The sequence below is a fragment of the Perna viridis genome, chromosome 3 (assembly GCF_037379345.1).
Source record: "Perna viridis isolate PV_CMFRI_1.1 ecotype Kerala chromosome 3, ASM3737934v1, whole genome shotgun sequence".
NCBI lineage: Eukaryota > Metazoa > Mollusca > Bivalvia > Mytilida > Mytilidae > Perna > Perna viridis.
Genome location: NC_142447.1, coordinates 5,321,355 through 5,349,241, shown reverse-complemented (window position 1 = coordinate 5,349,241; position 27,887 = coordinate 5,321,355). Strand labels below are relative to the sequence as shown.

General features: G+C 31.7%; 2 protein-coding genes across 2 annotated transcripts; one reads left to right on the top strand and one right to left on the bottom strand.

Annotated features, from left to right (window-relative positions):
* Positions 1–27,862, bottom strand: LOC148620767 (allantoicase-like). The gene is made up of 13 exons (XM_088574569.1): positions 27,786–27,862; positions 17,264–17,348; positions 16,644–16,706; positions 14,831–14,945; positions 14,225–14,320; positions 12,812–12,900; positions 12,415–12,535; positions 11,687–11,757; positions 9,502–9,636; positions 9,029–9,083; positions 6,249–6,298; positions 3,444–3,501; positions 1–2,964 (listed from the first exon to the last, which is right to left on the bottom strand). Exons 2-13 carry the CDS (start codon positions 17,336–17,338, stop codon positions 2,726–2,728), a joined length of 1,167 nt encoding a protein of 388 aa, XP_088430695.1. The 5' UTR covers positions 17,339–17,348; positions 27,786–27,862; the 3' UTR covers positions 1–2,725.
* LOC148620768 (uncharacterized) lies at positions 21,326–26,432 on the top strand. Its single transcript, XM_088573927.1, has 4 exons — positions 21,326–21,437; positions 25,078–25,269; positions 25,642–25,923; positions 26,236–26,432. Exons 2-3 carry the CDS (start codon positions 25,164–25,166, stop codon positions 25,872–25,874), a joined length of 339 nt encoding a protein of 112 aa, XP_088430053.1. The 5' UTR covers positions 21,326–21,437; positions 25,078–25,163; the 3' UTR covers positions 25,875–25,923; positions 26,236–26,432.
* Positions 27,863–27,887: the final 25 nt, after the last annotated feature.

Genomic DNA, 27,887 nt, shown 5'->3' with positions numbered 1-27,887 from the left:
CCTAGGTCTACCTCCTTAACTAAGTACTGAATGCCTGACAGAAAGAAAGCATAACAAGTAAAGCATTAAAATGAATAATAAAGCTACATGTATATATAAATGGAATTCAAAATTATATAAAGCATATTTTTGGCAATGTAGTTGTACATATAAAAAAAAATTGAAATGTCAGATTAAGACATATATGTACATGTGTATATATATTTTCAATGGCAGATAAAAAAATTCAGAAAAGGGTGTGAGGAGGGGGGTGTTGACTGCTCTACAATAGAGGGCCCATCCAATTTTTTCTCAGTAATTTTCTATTCAACCAAACTTTTTTTAAAAATATGGGGGAACCTTGGACTCTCCATCCCTCACTTTGATCCAACTGTGATATTATCCCAGGTAGATTATCCACATAATTGGATGATAAATTTTGTTAGGTGAAGTGAGATGTATGAAGAGTGTAAACAATCTGAGAATTAAATAAGATATATTCCCGGTGATCAGGATTTATTTTTAATTTTCATCTTTGTCCCCTCCTAAAAAAGTGATTCCCTCATTGGATTTCTCCGAAAATAAATCCTATTAAAGATTTGAAGGTAATTATTTATAAAGGGTTGACATAAAAAATAGTTAGATATACACAAAATTAATTAAAAAGAGTTGACATAAAAATGTGGATATAGGCAAATTTAGTTAAAATGTGTTGACACAAAAAATGTGGATATAGGCAAAATTACCTGGTAGTTGCAAAAATACAATAAATAATATTTGGGTGGTGAAAGCTTAATCCTTTTTTAAGAGGGCGAAAATTCTGAAGATTGTCACTAAATTCTACTGGCTGAAGGGCATGTTAATAAATCATACAATAAAATTGAGCAAATAAAAACAATACTTATTATCACACTCTGTAAAAATATCTGTTTTTTTTATGTACTTTTGATGTATGATTTACTGATAAAACCAACAACACTAATTATACAATTATTTGAGCTTTTCATAGTATACATGTACTAATAAAGCAATAAAATGCTTAGTACTACTAAATATGAGAATCAGGAAGAAGTTGCCACATCTTTAATTTTAAACTCTTTTAATGTAAAAAAAAATACATTCAGAGCACCTGAAATGCACACAATTTAGAGAAAAAATTTGACTTAAACAATTTACTTAATTTTGCATAACTTTAATCAAAACCTAAATTTAAAAACCTAAAATGCCCAGATATAAATATAACACTTTAAGGAAATAAAATGTCTTGTAAGAATATTTTCCTTGACCCTGCCTGATACAGATATAAAGTAGTACCTACAAGTAATACATTGTAACAGACCAATGTAGAATGAATGATTGAAAATATTGAATACTGGCTTATATCTAAAATATTCTGTTCCAAAAGACATAAAAACAAAACTCTGTATGTATCTGAACAAATTCTAAACACTTAAGAGGGTGTCCACACCAGGCAGTGGGTGGCACATGATGAATTTTGTTTTCCAAAACTTTTCATCTATTTCATATTGCAAATGCATTTTTTTTTAAGTTGAATATTGGTTTTTGATTAACTGCAACAGTCAAAGAGAAATAAATTACATGAAAACTCATTGAAATTCATTGAAAAAGGGAGATAATTCTTTCATTAAGTGCAAAATTTAGTTGCTTTCTTAAGGCAGTGTAAAATCATTCTCAGAGCTATCCATTATCAATTTAAAAAAAAGTCTTTGTACTAATGAACATATATGTAATATAAACATTACTTAGGAAAAAAGAATTCCATGGAATAAAATTTACCATGTGTCATCCATGTCATAGGGAAATGCCTGGCTTCTAAATGGACAATCTAATCAAAAACATATAATGTATAATCATACCAATAATTTTGTCCTTGTAGAAACTTGGAATTCAAGATCAAGTTTTGGAAATTCACAATTACACAAAAAAACAAACACTTTAGTAATTAATGTATTTTTTTGCAATACATGTAACACACATCTAACAAAGTTATATAATATCATGTGATTAAAGTTTTACATTTTTAAATATTTATCGGTGTAATCACATATAAATGGATTTCCCTGAACCTTTAAAAACACCATAGTAAAAATACTATAATTAGGCACTCATTTACATTTAATTTTGGGTAAAATTTTCATTTTAATTTGTGACACAAAGTATGGCAAAACAAAATATAAAGTAATAAACTTACAAAAATGACTATAAAAAAAAAATAAATATTTTAGATCAATATCTTTTTTGAAAAACAGGTTTACACCAGCATAGCAAACACCAGTACTGGTAGACTTAAGTATAAAATAGAGAAGTTATAATGATAATGAATAGAAGAAAAAAAAATATTTTCAGGCATATAGGCAGCAGGGGTTCAAATTTGCTTTTGACAATGGAAGGTCCAGAACCTTTGTAGATTTCAAATCAAAAGTACACCTGATGTAAACCATAGATCCTCAATAAATGTTCAACTTAATACTTAATCCCTGACTTTAATGAAATTGAACAATCCTAGGTAAAAAATGGAGAGCACAGGACCTCGAAACTACACTAATTTGAACCCTAGGAAAGCAGAAAGTCCTTTTCAAATGACCCTTTCCCTAAAAGGCACTGCTTAATAAACCTTTGATAATTGAATTGAAAATGGTGGTGAACTCTCATTGCAGTTAATAACATAAAGCACCCATAACCATGAAGATGAATCCAATTTACTCTTCTACTGTGCATATAACCTTCACAATTTAGCTTGTCTATTTGACTGTTTATATCCCAGAAGTCTCATCCTGCTAATACCACCATCTGGTGCCATAGATAGTCTAACATGGGAGATAACTCCACAGTTATTGAGGTCATTTCCTGAGTAATAATGCCTGTGGTGAGCTCTTAGTTTCTTAGGTGGTAAGAGTGTTTTCCATGGAAGACCATTATGTATCTGTTTGACTTCCTCTTCCTTTTCTTCATCAATGTAACAAGCTAAGAAAAATAGGATTAAAAAAATAAAAATCTCCAAGTTTTGCCTGTACAATTATATGAAATTATATGACCATTTCATACATGCTCTACCTACAACTCATGAGAATTTGAAAACATTTATCAGGTGTCACATACAACCCTGCATTCCTAATTTATTTTAGTGAAACCATGCAAAGTGCCATAACCCACAAGCAGTAAAGGAGACATATATTGTAACTGAACTTAACCTGGTTTTTATGATCGATACTACTGTGTAAAATTTGAAAATATTTGTTTGAGAAGTTAAAGTATTTGTGGGTTTTGTATAATTAGCATTTTCAAAAGGTATCTATTTTTGTGACTTAAACGAATATCTAGTGTTTCACAGATGAAAAAATCAATTCGGGTATAATTTTTCTTTTTGCAATTATTGATCCCCTATGGCAAAATTTAGAATTCACAGCAAGTGCTAAGTTATTAAAAATCCAATAAGGACTTACCCTCAATTCTACAGGAGTCAGGATAGTTTCCTTTAAAATGATTGGTGTCAATTTCAATCTGAAATGATTCATCATTGGAATTACGAGTGCTATCAATGTCTTTTAGTGCACAATGCAAGTAAATATTGTACGAGTCTAAGCAGCTCTTCAGATATGAAAAAGTGCAATATTATCTATATTGTACACTAAACTGTATCATAACCTATTCCTTACAAAGCTATTACCAAAAAAAATTATAATTTGTCCTGTCACACAAGTCCCAGGCATTTACATTTTTTGTAAGTTCAACTTTTTGAGCGTATAATGTCAAATTCATATCTATAGTTCTGGATTGCAATAACTTAGGTTGTGTATACCAAACCTTTCATCTTGAACTTTAAATGACTATTTGATGAGAAATATTACTGAAGGATAATTTAAGTAGTAGTCTTTGTAAGAATCATGCAAATTCTGTAAAATGTGATACACCCATAAAAAGGCTACAAATTTTTATTTTTGTTATTAAGTTGCTTTATAGGTCTATATCATAAAATGTTTAATTATTCATTCCAATCTTTCTGACCTTTGCAGGTAATCCACATTGAAAAGACATCAGTTTCTATAATATTTTAGTGTCATTTGCAGAGTTATCTCTTATAATTTTGAATTCTACAGTACATTCTATATATTTTTTTATCTCCAAAGAACAGGGGTTATAAGAAAAGCCACATGTTAATTTCTGTTTACTATAACATTTTAAACAAAATATCAAAAATAATGATAAGCTTTCCAACCATGAATCACATTTTGCATGATTCTTACCTGGAGTGCTACTTAAATCATATGTAAAAGGGGGCAGAAATGCTAGTTAAAAATTCTAAATAAAATAAATTAAGGAGTGGAAAAATAGAATATAAAATTAATCATAACACCATCACCAGAATATGAATTAAGAAGTCTACCTGCAGAGCAACACCATGACTGGTGGATGATAGCAAAGCTGGATACCAGAGATAAGAAAGCAGTATTTCCAAACAATCAAAGTGCTTTCAAATCTCTAAGAAACTGATGACAGCAAACAGCAGAGGAGAATAAAAAACTATGAAGAAGAAGACAAGAACTGGATAGGCAAAGACAAAAATAAGCACATTTTTTTTCAATTTGGTATAAAAATGAAATACAAAATGCATTTACAGAGCTTACAATGTTGATGTTCATGAGATAGAACAGGTTTTCCGTTGATTAAATCACCTGTTAAACTTCCTTAGATAGTTGAATTGACCCAATTGAGAAGATGATTTAAACCTTCAATCATTCCATTGGTATATAAATCTTTGTCTTCAACTCTTCTCCTGAACATAATTATTGTATGTGCTGTAATTTGTGGATACTATCATGCATTTCAATGTTATTCTGTACATTTGGCCATAAAGCCTTAATAATTACATAAATAGCATATAGGTAAAAAGGTAATAGAGCAGCTTGTTCACCATTGAAAATCATGAGGCTATATCCCATTTATATAGTTCAAATAATAACAAGACATTGCCCCTAATAGGACTAATACTCTGGCAGTCTGTTGAACCCTGTATATTTGGGGACCAATGTGGACATACTATTCATTTGGGACACAATTCTCAATGGTAGATAGACTACACACTATTGACACAGACTGTGCTGCCATTTCTAAAACACCCAACTCCAAACAGCAATCAGTATTTTTTGTTGAGAACACAATAACAGAATATGACTAATTCCTGACCATATGCACACCTCCAAATGGTAATCTAACACTCCATTGAGTTTCATAACAATCCTGCAAGTTGTTAAAGAGGAGTTGTGAACAAAGTATTAGACCAGGTTTTGCCAATAAAAGTTCCAATGTTCATCATTTCTACAATTATAGTCCAAATATAATTTTCTGATAATATGTACATCCCAATATGGTAATTTAATACCCCATTAAGTTTCATAACAATCCTGCAAGCAGTTCAGGAGGAGTTGCAGACAAAGTATTAAACCAAGTTTTGCCAAAAAATGCTTAAATTACAATGGTCATTTCTACATTTTTTGTCCAAACATCAATTTCTGACAATATGTACATCCCAATATGGTAATTTAAAGTTGTGGACAAAGCATGAGACAATGTTTTGCTGAATGCCACTGAAGTGCAACAGCCATCATTTCCACAGTTTTTGTCTAAACATTACTGGTAATTCTTGACAGTATGCACACCTCCATGTGGTGATATTACACCCCACAAAGTTTCATAACAATACTGCAAGCTGCTTAGAAAATAGTTTGGACACACGGCATGACTGACATTAGCGTGGGGTATAATAATTTGATATGTTAATGAATATGAACTTCAGCAAAGTTTTGATAGTAAACTGTTTTATGTAGAAAATAGGAAACCAGGCCTTGTCTGTTCTGGAAACATTCAAAAGTTTAATATTAAAATTGAAATATAGTCTTTTCTAAAACAAATTTAACAAAGTAGGCTCATACCCCCCAAATTAGCAAATGACGTACTGTGATCGTCCTTTTGTTAGTAAGTATCAACTTTCATGGTTTCTGACAAGTGAGTTAGTTGGTGAGTTGTTTTAATTTGTAAGTTTTGCAAATTCATAACTGCTGTCAATAAAAACTTTGCCTTTTGTTGGGAAAACAAAGAAAAACTTGTACCCAAGAGAAATAGCTCTTTTACGTTTTTTCTAAAGGATAAATAAAAAAAAACTTTCAACTCAAGCCTGACTTCAATAAAAGATGAGCAAGAGAAGATAAAACAGGTGAGCAGAGAAACTAAACAAAATCATTACTCATTACTTTAGTTATGACTCCTGGATGGCCTAGTCTGAACATACTCCAATCCTGACCTACAAAATAAAAATAATAAATCTTACAAGTAGGGGTATATGACTTGCATGACAAAATGCATCAAGAATAACTGTAAGCAAGTTGAGTGTCAAGTCTCTGTAAAAATCAGGCAGTGGGTGAAATTTGGTATGGAAAAACCCACAATTTTGAAAGTTTAATTAACTATTTGTACCATCAGAATCAAGGAACAAAGACAAGATTTTCTACATCGTTTTGGCAGATTGAGTTATAGTTTGATTGAAATGCAATGAAAATGAACATTTCAAGGGCAGATAACTCTGTCAAAAACCTCATTCTTCCAACATTCTACTGAAAATTTTCTGAGCAAATCCAGTGATACAGAGATCACATAATGGTCTTTTAAAACAGAAAAAAACAACCTTGAGTGAAATTATATTGTCAGATTGGTGGGTTTTTGATGTGCATGCTTCCCAATTTTCCCATTTTGTCTGACTCGAACAAAAACTTTCACTTAAACAAGAGGCTCCCAGGAGCCTGAATCGCTCACCTGGTTGAATTTTGTCTTTCAAGGGCAATAAATTTAACAAGAAGTTGACCAACAATTTTGACTCAAGAAGACTTTGGTAGGACTTATCATAAGGACCATTTCAGCAATTGAAAGTTCCTTTCTATCTATCATAGTATTCAATTTTGGCTGAAAACTGTTAAGGGCAAAAACTCTTACAAGGACTCGTCTCACAACTTTCATGCCTGAAGACTTTTGTAGTCCTAATAATAAGGATCATTTCAGCTACTGAAAGATCTCGGCTAAACCAAACAGATTAGGATATATATGCGAAAAACTACTGTCTTACCCCTATGTTCTATTTTTAGTAACAGCTGCCATGTTTTTCGACGTATCGAAAATCCCCACTTCAGTTCTATTAAGGATACCCTGAGAAACATTCATACCAAGTTTGGTTTCAATTGGTAAAGTAGTGTCAGAGGAGAAGATTTTTGAAAGAAATAACATTAAAAATAGCAAAAAACGTTGAAAAAAGGCAATAACTCCAACATGGCTCAACAGATTAAAACGGAAATTAAGCGCACATAGATCTCATCATGCTTAACACTTTTACCTGTGTCAGAATTTAGCTAAACCTAACTGTTTAGGAGATATATGCTAAACAACTACTGTCTGACCCTTATGTTCTTTTCATAGTAATGGCTGCATGTTTTTCAACAGATTAAAAATCCCCACATCAATTCTATGCACGATACCCCTAGGAACATTCGTACCAAGATTGGTTTCAATTGGTAAAGTAGTGTCAGAGGAGAAGATTTTTTAAAGAAATTACATTAAAAATAGCAAAAAATATTTAAAAGGGGCAATAACTCCAACATGGCTGAATAGATTAAAACAAAAATTTGACTGCAGGTAGATCTCATCATTCTGAACACGTTTATCCTCATCAGAATTTAGCAAAACCTAATGGTTTTGGAAATGTATGTGAAAAACTACTATCTGACCCCTATGTTCTATTTTTAGTAACAGCAGCCATGTTTTCATACCAAGTTTAGTTTCAATTTGTCAAGTAGTATCAGAGGAGAAGAGTTTTGAAAAATTGTTAACAACGACGGACGACGATGACGGATGCCAAGTGATGGCAATAGCTTACATGGCCTTTGGCCATGTGAGCTAAAAAGAAAACCCCTACTTAGACTTGTGTAAACCCTTTAGTTGACTTATCACCCCTTATAAGCCTGACCAAATATTATCTTCGTCCATGCAAATCTACATTTATTTAAATCTACATTTATTTAAAGTTTCGTTAACTTCCATTGAACTGTTAAGGAGTAGATGTATTCTATACATGAAAAGCCCTTACCATACATGTCACAAACAATGAAAAATGTATATTGACTGATAAGTTGTCCCACATGGGCCAGAATGGCACCTGCAGAATTTTTAAAAAAGCCATGGTAATTTAATCAGGAGGTAGCCTCAAATCATAGAAATCGAATCCCTGATTCACCAGAAAACTAGTATGAGCAAACAAGGTTTTGGTAGTGATTAATTATGGTACAGTCAAATCTCGGTAGCTTGAACTCCAAGGGACCATTCGAGTTATCGGAAGTTTGAGAAATTGACGTTCGTATATTTCTTGATATTTTTCGTTGCCAATCTGAGTTTGACTTCATCATTAGAAATTGCTTACTTCCTTTAAAATTTTTTGTTAGTTCATGGATCTTTTTTATTCACTTTTGGAAGATTACGTTGACTTGTGGACATTAAAACTGCTGTGTTTGCCTTTAAAAACATTCAGAGTTCGAGTTCCTTGGTCAATAATTTATTTTCATCTGATTTTCTTTGATGCTTTCATCATGCCGACTTCGGAACATTCTCAAACTTCAATCAGTTCTATGTTAAGATCAAAACTACCTAACTAGTGATGACTTAAATATTACCTGCAATTAACTAAAATGACACTAATTAATGATAGTGTTTAAGTTTTTCACACCTTTTATTACCCAAGTTGACAAAATGGCTGACGAGTCCGAGTAAGTGATGGTTATTCTCTAAGATTTAATCCTGAACGGACCGACTAGTCAGTTCAAGTGTTCCAGAAATCCAAGGTTATTTATACTGATTGTAGAGGAGAAAATTTTGGTACTTTGAATTGTGTTCAAGAAATCCTGGTTTTTCGAGCCAACCAAGTTTGAGCAAGTGAAGTTCTGTATTACTAATTCATCAGTCCTAAAGCCCATATATGTTATTATTCACTTACCTGGAACTTGAAGTATCCCTTTAGAGTCTGCTTCTAAAATAGCTGGTCTACCAGGCTGCAGAAAATACATGAACATAGTCAAGAAAATCAATTACATTTTCCTTACAATTGATCACTAACTGATAAATCATGTTTCATGCATCTTAAAATAGCTCTCATTTTACATTTATAAACAAATGATTCTCTTTTAACGTGTGCTTTCACATTCTCTACCCTTCAAATCGACAGTAAAATATGACCTATTGTTTGACCTAGATTTGAGATAACCTCATGATCTATCTTGACCTCTGACTTGCCCTTCCTAGTATCCCAACCTTCAACAATGTTCTCTGCTTTTCCAAGTTGTAAAGATTTCTAGTGTGATCTTTTGACCTTAGATCTACTTTTCATAGCAGTTTCAAGTCAATATCCATAGTTCCTGCCCTACTGCATTGTATAAAATTTCTACCGTGATCATTTGGCCTTTGACCTACCTTTCTGGCAGTTTCCCATCCATCAGCCATAGTTTCTGCCCTACCAGGTTGTATAAGATTTCTAGCATGACCAAAATGAACATTACTGTATCCAACACAAATACCACCATTCTCCATAGCTGCTAGATCTATCATCTGAAAAATAAGACTTGTACAAGAATATTGTAAAACAGTACATTGACACAAAAAATAAAGACTTAGGAACTTATTTTGCTTTTAAAGCCCTATATGTTTAAATTTAAAATGAAAAATATGATAGCTATGTCAATAATAACAGAGGCCCTTTAATTCCTTTGCTTCATAGATATCTGAAATGACAGTACAGTGAAACTTCTTCAAACGGCCACCATTGGGACAAGAAAAAATGGCCAGTTTATAGGGGTGGCCTGTTTTGTGAAAAATAGCAATGCATTCTTAGAGCTGCTTCCATTAATGTGTTCTATAACCCTACACCTTGTCAATTTGTTGGTTGAGACATGTTTAATGCCAATTCAAAGCCTTTGGCCTTTTCTTACATTTCAAAGCTTGCATCATTTGTAAATAATTTGATTTTACAAACAGCACTGCCGACAAAATAATGTTCATGGTTTTGAAAGAGTGTGTATTAAAGATCAAAGGGCTATTGATGGTAATTAACTATTTGTATTGTATTTGTAAATTACCTATCAACAATGTCTAATAATTTCGCCCCTATGTTGTTTTGGCTTGGGTACAGGTCACATTAATTGACATTTAAAAGATTGTAGAGATCGTACCATCAAATGACCCCGTTTGCCTGAAGTGTGTACACACCAACTAACAGCCAACCAGTGACAAAATGTAATGTCTAGATTAAATTTGTTGTTTAAACTACTCTTCCCCTTCAATTATCATCTGTCCACTGATGAAATGCAAACTGGTCAGTTAATGAATTATTAATTATGTAATATTACGTAATCATTTACAGTTTTGTTGACACATTTATTACAGGTGAACAATTACCGGGCGGCCGGAATTGAGAGGTTGTTTTTATTTGAAATATGTAACTAAAAGTGTGAAAAACCGACCGATGTACAGTTTTAGGGGGTGGCCGGTCTATTGAAGACAAAACACACAGGATTTAAGGTATATCGACCGGGACTTTTGAAAACGGCCAGTTTGAATGGAAGACCAGTTTTTTGAGGGTCTGGTTTGGACAAATTTCACTGTATACCATATTATGTCTATGAAAATATTGAAAAAATAATGCTTTTAGTTGATGTTTATCGTAAGGGACTCAGACCTTTTGAATTGATTTTTAAGTGTGTAATGTGTTTTCCACAATGGTCAGATATTAAAGGGGAAGGGTTGTGAACTCTAACTCTGCCACATTTTTTGCACCTGTCCCAAGTCAGGAATTTCTGGCCTCTGTATGTCTTGTTTCGTTTTTGCCTTTAGTTTATTTTTTTTTATTAACTCTTTTGCTGTACCTATGTATAAAACAGGAGTCTTGATTCCCAGATGAATATATCACATAGATAATTTCATTCCTAATAAAAATTACTGATGTATGAAGGAACGCCTTTTAAATGTCAGTTGTGAAATGCATACATATGGCAATGTATGCAAAAACAAAGATGCTTATGTAATTTTTGTTTTTAATTTTTCTTCTTACCACAAAAATTGATACCCATGCAAAGAAATAAATAACACAGTTTTTGAAATTCGTCTTTGCCAGATCAAAGGGCAATAACACCTCAATGATAAATCAAAACAATACCACACCTTCATTCAAGGCCATTCAAAGTTAATTTCTTCGATCTTAGGCCAATTGTTAACAAAAAATTAGGAAAAGCATTTGTTTTTAGCATTTCATTGCTCCAAGAAAAATTAAGGAGCTTTTTACATAGTTCAGTAAGTTAACAGTAAAAAATGAGAGAGCAGCTGTTTTATTTTCATTTTATTGATAACAGAAAATAACAGAAAAAAGATAATGTGGTAACCCATAGGTGGATCAAAAGAGGGGCCCAGGGGACCCCCACCCTTTAGATAGGAAAAATATTGTTGATTATATAGGAAATCACTGAGCCATGACAGAGCCAGCCCCTCATTTGAGAATCTCTTGATCTGCCTCTGTATCCTCTGAAGAGAAAAAAAGAGTGCCTGAGAATGAAGAAATTATTTTGAGTTGGCCTATCATGATATTCAAAATGGCTAATTGACTTACTTGTTGATACGATATTTTACTCCAGTTAGGTGAAGCTCTTCCATATACTCTAAATCGAGCAATACCACCATCTACAATTATAAACATTTACAATTACAATTACAAACATTTACAATTACAGTTACAAACATTTACAATTTTATTTACAATTACATTAACAATTATAAACTAGATGAGATCTCAGTAAGTTACATGTTGGTGAAAAAATACAATATTTTTACAACACAAAAGATAAGGATGGACAGAAAGCTGTTAAAAAACAACTTTAAAAGTCTTTGTTTGCAATACATATACCAGTAAATAAAAAATAAGTATCATCATACCTAAACTTGCCTGACAGCAGGCAGTTTAGAGGTCTAAAAGATAAGACAATGTTGGGTTTAATCTATAGTGTTCAATGTTCATGTTTCAATGACTTGCAGAATTTATTTTTTCATAGCCACTTGAAAATTGAAAAGGACATAATTCCTACTGAAAATCAACCGCTTCCACAGACCTAGGCTATCAGGACTTCCTAATTTACTAAATATCACACTGCTATACAGGATGTGAAAAATATCACAGCCACATCCAATAATCATTAAAAATCAGTGAAACTTAACTAATTTGCATAAAGAGGCAGGGTTTAGTACTGAGTATGGGAGAGGTATAAGTCCGTTAAAATACCTCAGTGCAGGTGATAGAGTGCAAATTCAGTAATATATTATGTGTTATATACTTGTATGTACCTGGAAACATATTTAGCCTTAAGTGTGTGACCCTCTTGTTGTATTTTATGTTAAAGAAGTTATGACAGGATGTCTTGTAGCCTGGTCTGAGATCTGTCATTGGTAATATTTCATCCCAGTTCTGGAAGGAGAAATATTTTAAAAAACAAATCATAAAAGCCACTATCTCAATACAATTCTGGAACAAGAAATGTGAAACATTTCTCAAATGACTAAGTCTCATTCTTGAATTCTTTATTTGGTGCCTCTCTTGGAGGTGCAAACTTAAACATATCAAAATATAATGTAATGTATGCCAAAATTGTGAGTTCAAGAAAAAACAGAAAACCAGAACAAAATGTGCATAAAAAAGGTTGCTTATTGAGCAAAACAAAACTATGTTATGTATGCTTCAAACCTGTGAGCCTAGCCTTTTTATAATCCTGAGTTGATTTTCTGTTGCTGCAGTCCCCATTTGGCCTTTTCTGTCTGGTAATGACGGAAGATCTACAATGATTTTCTTTAGGTCTCTATCAATTTTTCACCATGGAAATGCAATAACACACAAAGTCTAAATTTTGTTTTACTAATCTATCAGTATCCATTGTACTTTTGTGAAGATTCAATCAAATCTTATTTTAATAAAATGTTAAAACAAGTTGGAAGGTATAGGGAGAATTACAGCAGCATGAAATGGAGTGATTCCCATTTCAATACAAACCTAGGTAGGATACTGAGTATTTAAATAGCTCTCCTCTGGTAAAAATATGCCCTACATTATACTAATGTGTCCTTTTTAATTACCACTGGATATATGTGTGATATTTTGGACACTGTTTTAAAAGTTGGAATAGCTATCAATAATGATGACCTTAACCTCTAAATTACCATCTACCACTGTGTTTGGGTAGCATGTACTCTCATGATTTAGTGATTTAAATTACTCAGTAGTCTACCTTGATTTTTATTGGGATTTGAATCATTCAATTTCAAGCTGCTGTAACTCATCAATAGACAGACAAAACCAAAACAATATGTTTCTTTTATCAGCCGTCCACAACTTGTAACACTGAATGAAAATTCCAAGTGTGACCACAACAATAAAAGAACAGCGTTCCAATGTCCCCCGCTAAATAAAAAAGTGTGGAAAACTTAAAATTCACTGAAATTTTCTAAGTCCAAGGGCCATAACTTCCATAAAAATCAATCAACCACAACAGTCGAACTTCACCTGTAACTTCTAATAGTAATACTACATACAAAAGGTAAAATCAATTGGTAAAAGCATTACAAAAAATGTGCAGAAAACTGTAAATTACCTGAAATTTTCTAAGTCCATAAAAATCATTCAACCGTAACCATGGCCGAACTTAATCTGTAACTCTTCATAATACGGCCACATACCAAAAACAAACTTATTTGGTAACAGATTAACAAAAAAAAAGTGCAGAAAATGCTGACGGACAGACAGCATTTCCATGTCCCCCGTGACATGTCACGGAAGACAATAATCCCTGCAGTACGTGGTATTTTTGGATTTAGTGCTGAGCTCTTGTGGCTTCACACACCATAGTTTGGGTAGTGTTTTCTTTTTCCATCTTAGTGATATTTTAAGAATTAAGTGTGAATTCTCATCTGATTTAAGGGTTAAATATTTTTTTTAAAAATACAATGTTATTATGACAACCCATGAAACAATCAGTTATTAAGCCACATATGAATTTTACGCAACAAAAAATATGTTCTGGCCTGACTCTATAAAATATCATCATAAAAAAAAAAGCTGGGTTTTTTATTTTTTTTCTAAACATAACTAAATCAACAAACTTACTTTCTAAACAAGCTGCCTGTATAGAGGCTTGAGGTGAATAGTTTCCAGTAAAAAAAGAGGTGTCGATATCAACGCCATAAATAACACCTGGAACTCCTGTTAAAACAAAAAGCAAAAAATAATTATAATTTGCTTTTTCCAGTACTTAGCAGCAGGTTAGATATTTCCTCCAAGTGAAAGCCTTTTTTCCTAACAACTAAGATTTTCCTTAGAAACTTTACTATAAATAAGGTTTCTTATATTTATGGTAATGATTCTTGAGAATTTAATACATAATAAGTATTTGCTGTTTGACAATTTGCCTGCTATAATTTCTCAAAATAAGTGAATTATAATACTTTTGATACATATTCACCCAAAACACTTTGTCATTCTCCCATAATAAGACTGAGTCCAGTTTATCTTCAATTTTTTCAGTTTGAATCATTCTTATTAAATTTCTTGCTAAAACTGTTAAAGTTTACTAGGGTTCAGTTGTAAAAACAAAAGTTACAAACATTTTTGTCAATAAAAAATCTTTTACAAAAACACTTTTCCAGATCATTTTTACACAATGTTATGATAAAAAAAACCCAGATTTTTGTGTAATTATTGAATTCATCTAACCTAATTGTATGATACACCAATCATGGCCTGGTATCCTTTTTCTCCTGGTTTCCCAACCATCCATCCATTTACCATATTCAGTAAAGACACCAACTTTAAATACAGGTTCATCTGTCTATTATGTAAAGTAGTAAACATTGAAATAATGAAAGTAATTTATCAGCAATCAATGAACTTTAATACTTCATCTTTTAATCTTTTTTTTTTACTTTGTGTAATAGGTAATTTTTCTGCATCTGAGTTCCAAAGTTGGAGAAGTAACTCTGAGATAATATGATGAAGGTGAAACCTATTAACGCTCCCAAGGAAACATTAATAAAAACAAATTTTTGTCAGCTCTTATTTGATATGTTATACCTTCAAGTATGGTAAATTTTGTAATGATATAAATTTGCCCTAAAGCATTATACTAATTGTCATGGTCTGATATGTCTATTGGCCAAAATGTCCGGCATTCATAAAGAATTATCAGTTTTTGTGGTACGAAATGTCTTTGGGTCGAACTGTCTGGCATTGGTTAACATCATGGTTTTTAAAATTTGCGAAACGTCTTAAAAGATTTCTTTTACTGTATTTGGTTTCGCTGCATTCTGTTTAATTTAGTATAGTTTACTTATGTTTTTGTAACACTTTGATTCATTTTATCGAATTATTTCGTTTCAATTTTTTCTTTTATCGATTATTTCGTTTCCTTTTGCTTCGTTTTTGTTTCACAATTTTTATGACCCGAGAATTATGGGTAATATTGATGATGTAATTTTCGTAAACATCCGGGAGCTATATTGCAGACTATAATGACGACCCTATCTTGGAAAAACTATGATTCAATTTGTTTTTAATTATCGAAACTAGCAAATATTTTCCAAGACTGGTTTGGCACTCAATCGCAAATACACAAGTATACGCAAATGAAGCTGCCATTATGCTGTTTTTCGGCTCCTGAAAATGCAGGTACAAACCGGATATTGATGCATTTTCTTGCCATAAGTATACAGAACCAAGTTGATAATATAACCATAAACGCTCCCTTTGGGAGCGTATTAAATATGTTTCTTTCTAAAAATAAAGCAGGGGTTGATTCATCATATCTCAACAAAATCAATGAAACTGTTCAAATACATTTGTTACGTCTTAAAAACAACTCTTCCTATGTTCATTTCTTTGAATCTGCCATATATAGTGAGATATTTTTGACAACTTGTAGTGTGAAAATTCTGGCAGGAAATTTTTTCTGCTTTTCTGTAGTAGAATGTAACCAAATTTTAAGTGTTAATATCTCCAGTGGGCAACTTTCATTTGCACTTTTATTTTTAAATACAGTTTCCATGAAGCCTACTGGAGGATTTGGGACTAAAAAATGCAAGAATCACTAATCATAAGCTTCTGCCTGGTTTTAAGGCAGAGCTGTACTTAAGATTTGAATTTGGCAACCTTTTTAAAATTTCCAAAAGCCTGGTGAAAATTTACTACCACCAAGTGCTCTAGAATTTTTATTCTGCCTTCTTGTGCATGATAATTACTTCAAAACTTACAAAAATAACTCTCCCTTATCCTTTTTCCTTACCCTACCGTTGAACCTTGTCAATATTCCCAGTTTTTAATGGAATCCGAGTTGCTCACTTGCTTTTGTTACTTTGTATGAATGAATTTAGTTACTTTATGTTCTTTGTTGTGTATGTCTGTTTTCCATGTCTGGTCTTTGTCCCTGGATTACATTCTTTTGATTACCGCTATAACCTTGGTTCCATTGATTACTAATTCCTACCTTTCACATTTTTAGTTTTGTTGACATTCCACAGTAATATAGTCTTACCTTTAATAAATTTTCAGCAACAGCAAACCAATCGTCTGTTGAAAATAATATTTTGGCCCCAGTCTGTCAAATAAAAGGAGTCAAGCATTTTAAAATATCGATTACACTTTATCAAAACCATACCTTAAAAAGAGCAACATTCAGGTTATTTCAAATAGCCTTAGACTTTTATCTTTTTTTATCTATTGTAATTTCACAATCCTTGTTATTCTTAAGTGAACTGGCAATCATCCTTAACATTCTGTTCATTGTGATGCTCTTATATGTCAATTATTATGTAATAAATGAAGAGAACAGTTCCTGTAATTACAGTATTCATAATCAATATTTATTTGTATTTTTGTGTTAGCAGAACCTCACATGCTGAAGTGTACTTAGGCCAAATAAATCATACCTACCCTATTCATATGTGCATACCCAAAACATTTTTTGACCATTTGGCTCGAAGAAAGTTAAAGTATTGATTGTTTATCTATTGTCTAAATGTAAAATATTTTTTTGAAAAATAAAGTAATTTCCTTAAAGCTACCTACCTATCCTATTTTTTTCTTACTGGTAGCAGAAAACAAAACCATTTGTTTTTTGGCCTTAAAATAAAGAAAAAAAGGGGGGTTACAAACCTGTTCTGCTATAAGGTTGTTGAGATCAGTAAACTGAGGAAAGCTCTGTTGCTGACTGGAAGGAGGATCTGCCATTCTTCAATTTCTGGAAAAGAAAGTAAGAACTTAGAACACACTGCTATCCAAATGAAATCTTTCATTTTAATCCAGAGATTCTAAAAAGGTGAAGTGTCCACAAAAAAGGAAAGTTCAGGGTTATTATTTTGCACAAATTATGCTCAAAATTAACATAATTTTCAATATAGGGTGGTTATAACCATCAGTGCCCATGGATCTACCTCTGACATTCTTCACCATGTACATAATACTGTGCATAATTGTTCATCACCAACAAACTTACAAGGTTTCTATCAGATGAAACACAAATTTGAATACATATATGATAATCAAAATATACAATTGAACTTAATTTTTTCTAATCCATGACAAAACTAACATTTAAGAAACACAGAACTTCCGCAGGTAAAAATAAAGTTAACTAGCAATTTATTATGAAATGTTATCTAAAAATGAAGAATGTAATTTCAAAACTTGTTTTCACTTTGCAGTGACAATTTTGTCACATTGCTTATTTACCTACAAGTAAATTTTACAAAGTAGCACCTGTAGGGCAATACAAACACAATACTTCAGTGTCATTATGATAACTTATTATAGTAATATACAAAATGTCTACAGTATAGCATACATTCAGGACTATACATGCCTATATGCCACCTCCCCATTGACCTTTAGCTATTCAACTTAATCATGAATGGTAAGTTAATAAGAATGCAGGTGTAATGAATGGTGAAAAAATTGTAACAAATCCACATGGTAAAAAATAAAGTTTTCTCGAAATCAAAATAAACCTTAATCTCTAGTACTTGTATTTGACTTGACACACACACAAAAAAAAAACAAAACAAAACCACCGATCTGGTTAATTGAAACTTTGGTAAAATAAATTATCAACCAAAATGCACTGCACATGAAAATTTTCAAGGGCAGATAACTCTGTGAAAAATCTCAATTTTCTAACATTCTAATAAAAAGTTCTTAAACAAATCCAGTGATGCAGAGATCTAACAGCAGTTCATATAGAGTAAACCATATTATGGTGGTACCATTTCTTTTTATTGGAAAATTTGTCATTTTTATGTGTAAAATTGATAAAAAATGGGAAATATTGTCCTAGTACCCCCTTTTTTCTGAGGAACCCCTGATGGCACCCCCTCCATTCCAAAGCGTCTGGATCTACCGCTGTATTATCAAATTGGTGGGTTTTTAGACCTCAGATTTTTTTCCATTTTGCCTGATTCTTATAATACAAAGTATCATACTAAACAAAAAACAGGAAGGCATTACATAATAGTTACAGATCTGTAATTCTTGAGTTATCATACATTAAGGATGATAGATGGATAGGCATAATTATACCACATTATATACTTCAAAATGAAGGTCTATAAATATTTTTTTCATCACTATAAAAAGAAATCAATTTACCAACATTCATGTATCAGCATTATCAAGCCCTTCATAAAAAATATCACTTTTTAACAAAAGGAACTTATATTGCATCTTCACATTCCTAAACCTTATCATTTGTTGTTTATATTGTATTTGAAATTTTGGTGGTTTATATGTCATGCCTTGTTTTTTTTTGTACAAGTAACATTTCTGTAATTTCCGTAATTGTTAAATACTGCACTTCATGCATTTGCATACAAAGGTCAGAAATAAGAATGTCAACAGCTTTCCATTACTAAAAATATTAATGGCCTCCAAGAGACTCTCTTTATTTCAGGTCAAATTATGCATTAAGTAAAGTTGTCTATAGCCCTGAAGATCATTCTTTTTGTATCAGGACTTTTTTTTGGTGATTTATGATGGCATGTTAAGTTGTCCATTAAATGGAAAGATTTTTTAGATGGCACTAGGACAAGTTTTTGCTACATTCTCCTTGAAACAAAGTATTATGGATATGTTTCACTTGTGTTTTGTAATCCAACTAAACTTATCCTTAGCCATGCTGGCATGACTAACCCCCTTTGTAAGAGTGAGTTTTTCTAATTATTTTTTCACTCATTTTCTTAATTGAAAAATAATTTAAAATTCAAATAATACCTTGTTTGAGGACATTTTCAATACATGTCAAAATAAATGCATGTCATTTGTATATAATAGAGTGTGCAATAATAAGATGAACATCAATGAGTGTATCTTATAACTTTAAGATAAGTAGTCTCCGACTTCACTTTTTTTATAACTATCGACACGAAGTTCAAACCTTTGTTCTTCAAAAATGACTTCCCTCATTTTTGTGGCAATGAAACCATAAATTAGACATTATTATTTTTTTTCCAGTGAGCATTGTAAAAGCACCCTTAGCATACATTTTTTTAGGTGGGAGAGGGTAATAGAGTAATAAAATGCTTCACAGAGCGCAGCTTGATACCCTCACAGATGAACAAATGTGGACACAAAATTCAAGCTTGACACAACTCTGATCTTGAATTGTAATTAAATATTTGGCAATAAAAAATACAAGAATAAAAAGACCAAAGTTACATTAACTCAACAAAGTTTCATAAAAATTGCTTGAAGCATTCTAAAATTATTGTGCATTAATAAAAACAAATTTATGAATACTGGTCAAAATCAATGAAAAGGAAGCTTATTTATCAATATCAATAAATTATATTCCAAAGTTTCATGAAAATGTATACAACCAGTACTGAGTTACAGTCCAAAAAAATGTGAAATCCCACCTTTTTTTATGAAAAAGACCCAAAATTCTAAACCATAAATTTGGAAATTTACATTTAGAAGAGAAATTACATCAATATAAATAATCAATTCACGAAAGTTTCAATGAAGAGATTTTTGAGTTATAGTCTGAAAACAGAAAATTTTTGAATGAATATACAGTATCTAAACTTAACCCTTAAGAAGGAAGACCTAGGGTAAGGGACCCAACTCTTAAAAATCATTGGAACATTTGTATTTCACATTTTACATTAATCTCATGTAAGCATCTAAGTAACTTAGGTTGATTTCATTCTGCTTCAAATGAAATTTTGAGAGGTTTTGGTGAAATTGAAAATGATACAAACATATCACTGATTTCTAGAGTTATGTCCCTTACCCTAGGTCTACCTCCTTAATTGTCAGTCCCTGTAAAAATCAGACAATCGCTGAATAATGGTATGAAAAAAAAACCCAGCATTTTGAAAGTGTAATTTGACTATTTGCACCATCAGAATAAAAGAAAACAGACAAGATTTTCTATATCATGCTGGACCATTGAGTTATAATTTCATTGAAATGCACTGAAAATGAACATTTCAAGGGCAGAAACTCTGTCAAAAACATCCTTTTCCTAAGATTCTATTGAAAATTTTCTCAGCAAAGCTAGTGATGCAGAGATGAAATAATAGTCTTTTCAAACAGAGAAAGTATCCTTGAGTGAAATTATGTCAACAGGTTGGTGGGTTTTGACATGCATGGTTCTGATTTTTCCATTTTGCCTGATTCTTACAAATACTGACACTTAATTATTCTAAAACCAGTTTAACAAAACACTTTTTTAAAGTCATTTTATACCAATATAAACGTGTTTTGGACCTGGATAAATTGACCACCTGTCTAAACTGAACCAATTCTAAATTCTAAAAGGGGTTCAGCTTAGACAGGTCTCACTGTAGTATCATATCTTAAAAAACAAAATAATTTGAAATTCATAAAATTAAAAATGGAGCAGCTCATATCAATAGTAAGAAATAATTCACCAGAGTTTCACAAAAATTGGAGATTTATTGTGGGAAGTGTGGATCTATAATTTTGAAAGGAAGGGCCTATAAAACTAAAATATCTTAATCTACTGCCAAAATTTTTGGGAGCAGAATATTTATTTTAGCAGTTTAGAAAATTTACTTTCAACCACATTATTTAATACCAAAAACTGCCAAAAACCTTATCCAAACATCTGCATATTAAAGAACATAAATTTAAGTTTTTGTGCTCTTACTTGACAGACACATACATGCAATACCATTTGTAAAAAATGGTTTAACTTGTGAACTTACCGGGTATCACAACGTGAGGAGAAAGTTAAATAACATTTGAATAATTTATATGTTCATTGAACTTTGACCTAATATACATGTAAAAATAAGTTCTTATAACTAAGGTAAGCATTTTATCAACACACGTTTCTTCATGCAGGCCTCGTATGTGTCCGTAAAAGTTACATAATACATTGTATCGATATGTAAATAAATTTTACTATGTACATGTATTCAAGTTGAATTATATTGTGTGTATTGTATGGACATATTCCACTTTATGGTAGATCATTATACATACACGTCATATTTTTATCATTTGATTTTTCTTACATGTGACATTGGATAGACATATTTAAGTACTTAGTTTTACAAATTTCAACAAACTTGACTCTGAGATAATGGATGACAGTGAATTCATATAGAGATTTCTCAAACAGTTAAAAAAATGGTGAATAAAATTTATATAATATTTCAAAAAGTACATTATCATAGTTATTTAACATACTTTCACATGAACTAAAATTATTAAATGAAACTTTGGGTTACACAACTTATTACCTCCTGATGTTTACAAAAAGCCAAAATTTATAAAAAAATAAATTTCAATACAAAGGTTTCCTGTCAATTACCTCCCATTGAAAAGTTTTTTTTTGTAATTTGAACTATGCCATTCCAAATGTTTTTTTTTAAAATGCTTTTAGTATTACATATAGTACTATTTTCTCCTTGAAAATAAGTACTCAAATTTGCAAAAATGCTTAGTACCGGTATAAGATGGCGCATTCACGTTTTCATTGACTTCTTTTAAAAAGAAAAGTCAAATAAGCTAAAGTGTTGGAATCTGGTGCCCTATAATAGGCTATAATTTAATTTTTGTATCAGTATTCAGTGAAAACATGTTATTCATTCACTTAAATTCACTTATACAACGTTTCCTGTGAATAATTTTATTTTGAACCTTATCCCACATCTCTCAAATATTATTACAAATATAAAATAATAAACAATGTAGGCAGGTGTTCAAATTTTATTATTTAATTTTATTAATCGCTAGACTTCTTAAAATTAGGCTTCTGGAACAGAGTTATGTTGTTACAAGATTGAAGTCATCACTATAGAAGTTTTATGGTCATCATCATGAACTCGTGGATCATTACAGTGTATCCATCTGCACAATGGAACCTGATTTGTTCAACATGTCATAGTTTTCCTATCGTCTTTCATCTACCCTGGACTTGACTTTTTATGAGCAACTCGGCCAGTATTTCTAGAAAAGCAGAGGACACCGACCCTACTGGTGCACCTGGTCCATGCTCCCAGTTTTCAATGGAGTCTGAGTTGCACATTTACTTTTGTTACTTTGTATGTATGATTTTAGTTACTTTATGTTCTTTGTTGTGTATGTCTGTTTTCTATGTCCAGGATTTGTCCATGGATTACAATGATTTGCAAGATATTGACCTAAATTGGTACAAAAATCAAAATAAAAATTTTCTAGGGAGGGTGAAAAAAAGGGTCGAGAGGGAATGAGAATCTAGAATATTTTTTTTGTTTTGGCCTTAACAAAGGTAAGTGTTAGAAATTCATCAAAATCTATATATACTGACACAATAACAAAATAAAAACCCTAAGTACTAAGTAAGGTACTATTAACTAAGACATATGATAAACAGAATTTGACCTCCTGTCAAGGAGAGATAAGAAAGTTAAATTGCTTACTAAAAATACATGTCCTAATGACTCACATTGTGTTATATGTGTATTTCACAAAACTGATTTCAATAAGCTGTATCATATACATGTTACAATTTTTTCGATAGCAGTCTTCAGGGGCGGATCCAGGATTTTAGATTGGGGGGTGCACAGTTCAAATTTCGCCGAACTGAGCGAGGTAAAAAAAAATTTGAGGTTATACTTTTGAAATACTACTGGAGTGGGTGCAATGTAGATATCTTTGGTGGTAAAATTAGCAAGAAATTAAAGTTTCAACCTAAAACTGCGTAAATCTATTCCTGACAACCAATGCTTTGCAAATTTTAGGGGGCGCCCGCCCACCACGCCCTCGCCTAAATCTGCCTCTGGTCTTGAGATGAAATACATATAGATCATACATGAAATTGGTACTTTGCAATAGTTATTGTACAAGGATTCTGTTGATAGGAGATATATGCATGGTTTTCTCAAAAATACAGACAGGACTATGATTATGTAAATATATGGAATCTGCAGACTGAAAAAGCATTGTTCATTCTGAGTTAATTTTTCTGTACCATAAATCACCTCTTCCACTAGCAGTGTGGGGATTTTACATGGATAGGAACTTTAATTCACAATCATTTATAACAGTGTAATACAATCCATTCGCAACAATTTATTTTCACGTTACAGGTCTTACTATAAACAGAAAATAGCCAAATTTTTCCAGTTTAGTTATATTCATAATGATAACAGACAACATTCTAGTCACAAAATGACAGGAGTTTGATTACCAGCAGCCTCTAGTTGAACATTCTCTTACTGAGTTCTTCTTTCATGTATCCTGAAGGCTGGTCTCTTCCAACAACATTTGTTGGTTTACCACAGTCTACTAACAGAAAATACTAACAGAATCCCCACAACAATAGTTAAAGACCATAAAAAAAGACCATAAAAAAGACCAATCTGGCAATCATTAAGGATATGACAAGTTTCAAACGGATGAGTCTGGATTAATCTCAGTAACCAAGGCTCTTTCTGTATAGATGTAGTCTGGGTTCGATAACAGAACTGTAATGCTGTTGAATACATATATGTGTACTAAAGACCATTTAGCAAATATTAAAATATTAGTTTATGGTCACTAGGCCAGTGGGTGGCCGGGAGAGAAGCCAAAGTCAAAGTAAATGACTAAATCGCAATCTACAGAACTCAAGAATTAGTAAAAAATGTTGCCTGGACAAAACATTTAAAAGACATCTGTTTTCCTTACTAAGAACTACTCTGATATCTTCAAAAAGGCTACTTCCGGTTCAAGAGATTATGATAAATCGTCACATTCTAATCTATGCAAAACAAAACCTTATTTGGCCGATAATTTTAGATACATTCAGAATATTCTTTGCAGGCTCCCAATGATGGAAAGATTCTGATCAAACACAGCAAAATTGATTAATGGCATGAATTAAGTCTTTTTCATAATTGTAATTTATGCTTCCTATTTAGCTCAAGTATTATGTTATATAACAAGCATTGAGTAAGAGTTAAGGAATAGGTCAGTAAGTAGAGAAGCACAATTTAGTCCCATTGAAATGTCCACCATTTGTTGAAAAATGTGTCCACCACACAGGACACGTAAGTTGTCAATAAAAAATTCCACATTTTTCCACAATTTTGAAAACATCTTGTTTGGTATATTTGGGAGATGATTTGGAATCCTATTTTTAAAAGAGTATGAGGAATCTCTACCAAACATTAAATATTTGCATCTAGGTGTAACATGGTATCAGGTCTGTTTGCCCTAATTACATCTTCGCCATGGGTCCGTTATCCCTATTTTATTTAATATATTGTTATATATGAACATAATTTTTTGTAAAATTCAAAAAAAATGAACATAATTTTTTGAAAATTTTATTTATTATAATGTTAATTAATTTGCTTTATTAAATTTGTTTTTATAAGCAACTCAGTCTAAATTACTTTTGATTGTAATTAATTGTTGATCAGGTATAATTATTATATCTTCGTTCTTACTGATTGCCTATTAAGAAATTTATTTCACAGCTTGGCTACTTTGATCTTGAGTGTTTTTTGACAAAAAAAGTATATATGGAAGTGGAATATGGAGCCTTGTCATTCTTCCATAAACTATGGTACAGTACTTGTGTATTTCATGTGACAGAGTGGTTCAACCTCAACATCACATAATTTCTTGTGATGTATGTGAAAGGTGGCAGCACAGACTATGTGGTACTGGTAAGTATTTATGTGTAGAAATGAATCAGTTTTCATTAAGAAAGAAATATTGGGTTGAAAAAGTATATGATAAGCTTAGAATATAATGTTTAATTCATCAAGAAATCCACACTATTAGCTTAGCAAGAATAATATGTTTAAACAATCAGGAAAATAATATAACAAGCCTTCTTGTTCATATGACATAAGATGTTTATACGTATTAGAAACAACCATTTCTCATTCTTGTTTATAGATATTCGTCCTGTTTCAAAAATCTGTTTAACGGTAATTTTTTACAAACATGATCAACACTGTAAAGCATCTGATGTTATGAAAGAAATGCAATAATATATTTAAATAAAAACTTAATATGATGTAATTGAATTGCAGGTATTTCCCTACAAGCCTACAAAGATGCCAGACATGGTAATGAATTGCAGTTCATTTGTGCACCATGTGAGCAGAGAAACTGGCCAGAACCAGCAGCAGATTCTGAACCAGCAGTAGACCCAGAACCAGCAGCAGATCCTGAACCAGCAGTAGACCCAGAACCAGCAGCAGATCCTGAACCAGAGCCAGCAGCACCACTGCAGCCTGACCAACCAAATCCTCTGGCACACTGACATTGGTCACAGGAATGCTGATGATCCATCTGAACCCATGGACACATAAGTATAATTTTAAACTATTGATTACAAATAATAATTAAAAGTATTATGAGCAAAGTAGTCATACATAGATATGAGACAGAAAATATTATCAACAGGGTTTGCGAACATGAGACAATAAAATCATTAACTTGATGTATGATAATGTAATATTATATTTGATTGATAGATTAATGCAATTTAAATTTCTTAATTAATTATACTCAATCTGCTATATACACATGTATAGCAATTTCCGTACAAACATTGGCAGATATTAATGAAAAATTTTTTGTGTACAATTAATTATTATATGTCAGTCTAATTATCTTTTCAGATCACTGAACACAGATCCAGACCTACCAGATGAGATCCTAGAAGATGACCATATCATCCATTACAAGTGTTGGAGAAGGGTAGTAAATGTGGTGGTCGTCTACTTGTTGCCAGCAATGGGTACATATTTGGAGTTAAGGTATTTATCTTTTATTAATCCCAATTTTATTAAGTCTGACTAAAGTTTAATAATAGATTTGATGATATTTCTTATGAACAAATAAAATTAAGATCAATTTAAATAACATATTAGTTTCTTCATAGATGAATTTAAAAAAAACTTATCACACTTCTTTAATTATTGTTGATCATTTATGATACCTTTTGTTATTTGATTGAATATTTATTTAATGTTTATTTGTAGATTAATAAGTTAATTACTCTTGCATTGTTTTAGTGCTGAATTGTCAGAAGTATCATTATGCATTGACTTTACATGTGTTGTGATTGACAATTTTTTATGTTTCCGTGCTGTTTCTTTGTTTTGTATATTTTTCTAATGATTGTTGCTATAAGTTATCTTATTAGTGCTTGTCTTTGTATTTTGTCATGCTTTTGTTAATTAATTAGTGAGAAGATGAATGAGATATGTTGTGAGTGTGATGGTATACACGTACAACTGTTTTTGAATGTTTTGAATGAGTTAATGTTAAAACGTAATGAAAATATATTTCTTTCTTGTTTTGTCAATGAATGATGTATCATAGTATGTTGTATGTTGTAAGTGTGATGGTGTACAACTGCTTTAAATGATTATCAATATGTTGAATAAAGATGAATACATCATATCTTAGTCTTCATTTATTCATGATTTAATACAGTTATATGGTATATACCTCTGCTGCCTTTCTAGACTTGGATAAACCTGACAATTTATTTGTTTAAACCAATGTCATGAACCTTTTTAAATATGTCTCAATTTAATTTTGCTGTTCATCCATGATATTGTCAGTTCATGACTGAATTGTCTTCCTTCCCAATACAGGAAGTAATATTTTTGAAAGTAAATTACTTTTTTTATTCTGCCATTTATATCATTCATGTTTACTCAGAAACATTTCATTATATAACAAAATGGCTATGAATACTGGGCGAACGGACCCAGGGCAAATAGGTATTAGGGCGAACGGACCCAGTGCAAACAAATATTAGGGCAAACATGTATTAGGGCGAACAGGTAGTAGGGAAAACGTGAATTAGGGCGAATGGACCCGAATTTGTGTACCATCTTAATAGGAGTATCAACCATGTATAATGTTTTTGATGTCAGGATTTTAACTTTAAGTATGGGGAATAGAAGAGTTGAGAAGTAGAAAGAGTTGAGGTTGAATTAGTTCTATAACATAAGACTTCGCATTCTGACTATAATTATAAACAAAAAAATAAATTTTCCGATGAAAACATGAAAGTCAGAAAGATAAACATAATTTGCGTGGTTTTAAGTTATATAATAGAACTAAGCCTTAGTCTAAGGTTGAATAACTTGAAACCATACGTTCATTGACATGTTCTTAATATGCACATAAACATAACTGAGAATAGCAACCTCACCTCAGTTAATGTTGGCAAGCACGGGATATAACAAGCTTCTGTTTGATAATGACTATATTTGTTCTTAACCAGCTTCAGTGACGAAGCCCCTGACTATAAGCG

What these genes read in the sequence shown, in the direction of transcription:
- LOC148620767 (XM_088574569.1), bottom strand. Translation starts at nt 17,338, where the DNA reads ATGGCAGATCCTCCTTCCAGTCAGCAACAGAGCTTTCCTCAGTTTACT. An exon ending in TTGGTGTATCATACAATTAG is followed by an intron (nt 14,321 to 14,830) that starts GTTAGATGAATT and finishes TTGTTTTAACAG; the next exon opens with GAGTTCCAGGTGTTATTTAT. An exon ending in TGACTCCTGTAGAATTGAGG is followed by an intron (nt 2,965 to 3,443) that starts GTAAGTCCTTAT and finishes TATTTTTCTTAG; the next exon opens with CTTGTTACATTGATGAAGAA.
- LOC148620768 (XM_088573927.1), top strand. Translation starts at nt 25,164, where the DNA reads ATGGTACAGTACTTGTGTATTTCATGTGACAGAGTGGTTCAACCTCAA. An exon ending in GCACAGACTATGTGGTACTG is followed by an intron (nt 25,270 to 25,641) that starts GTAAGTATTTAT and finishes ATTGAATTGCAG; the next exon opens with GTATTTCCCTACAAGCCTAC.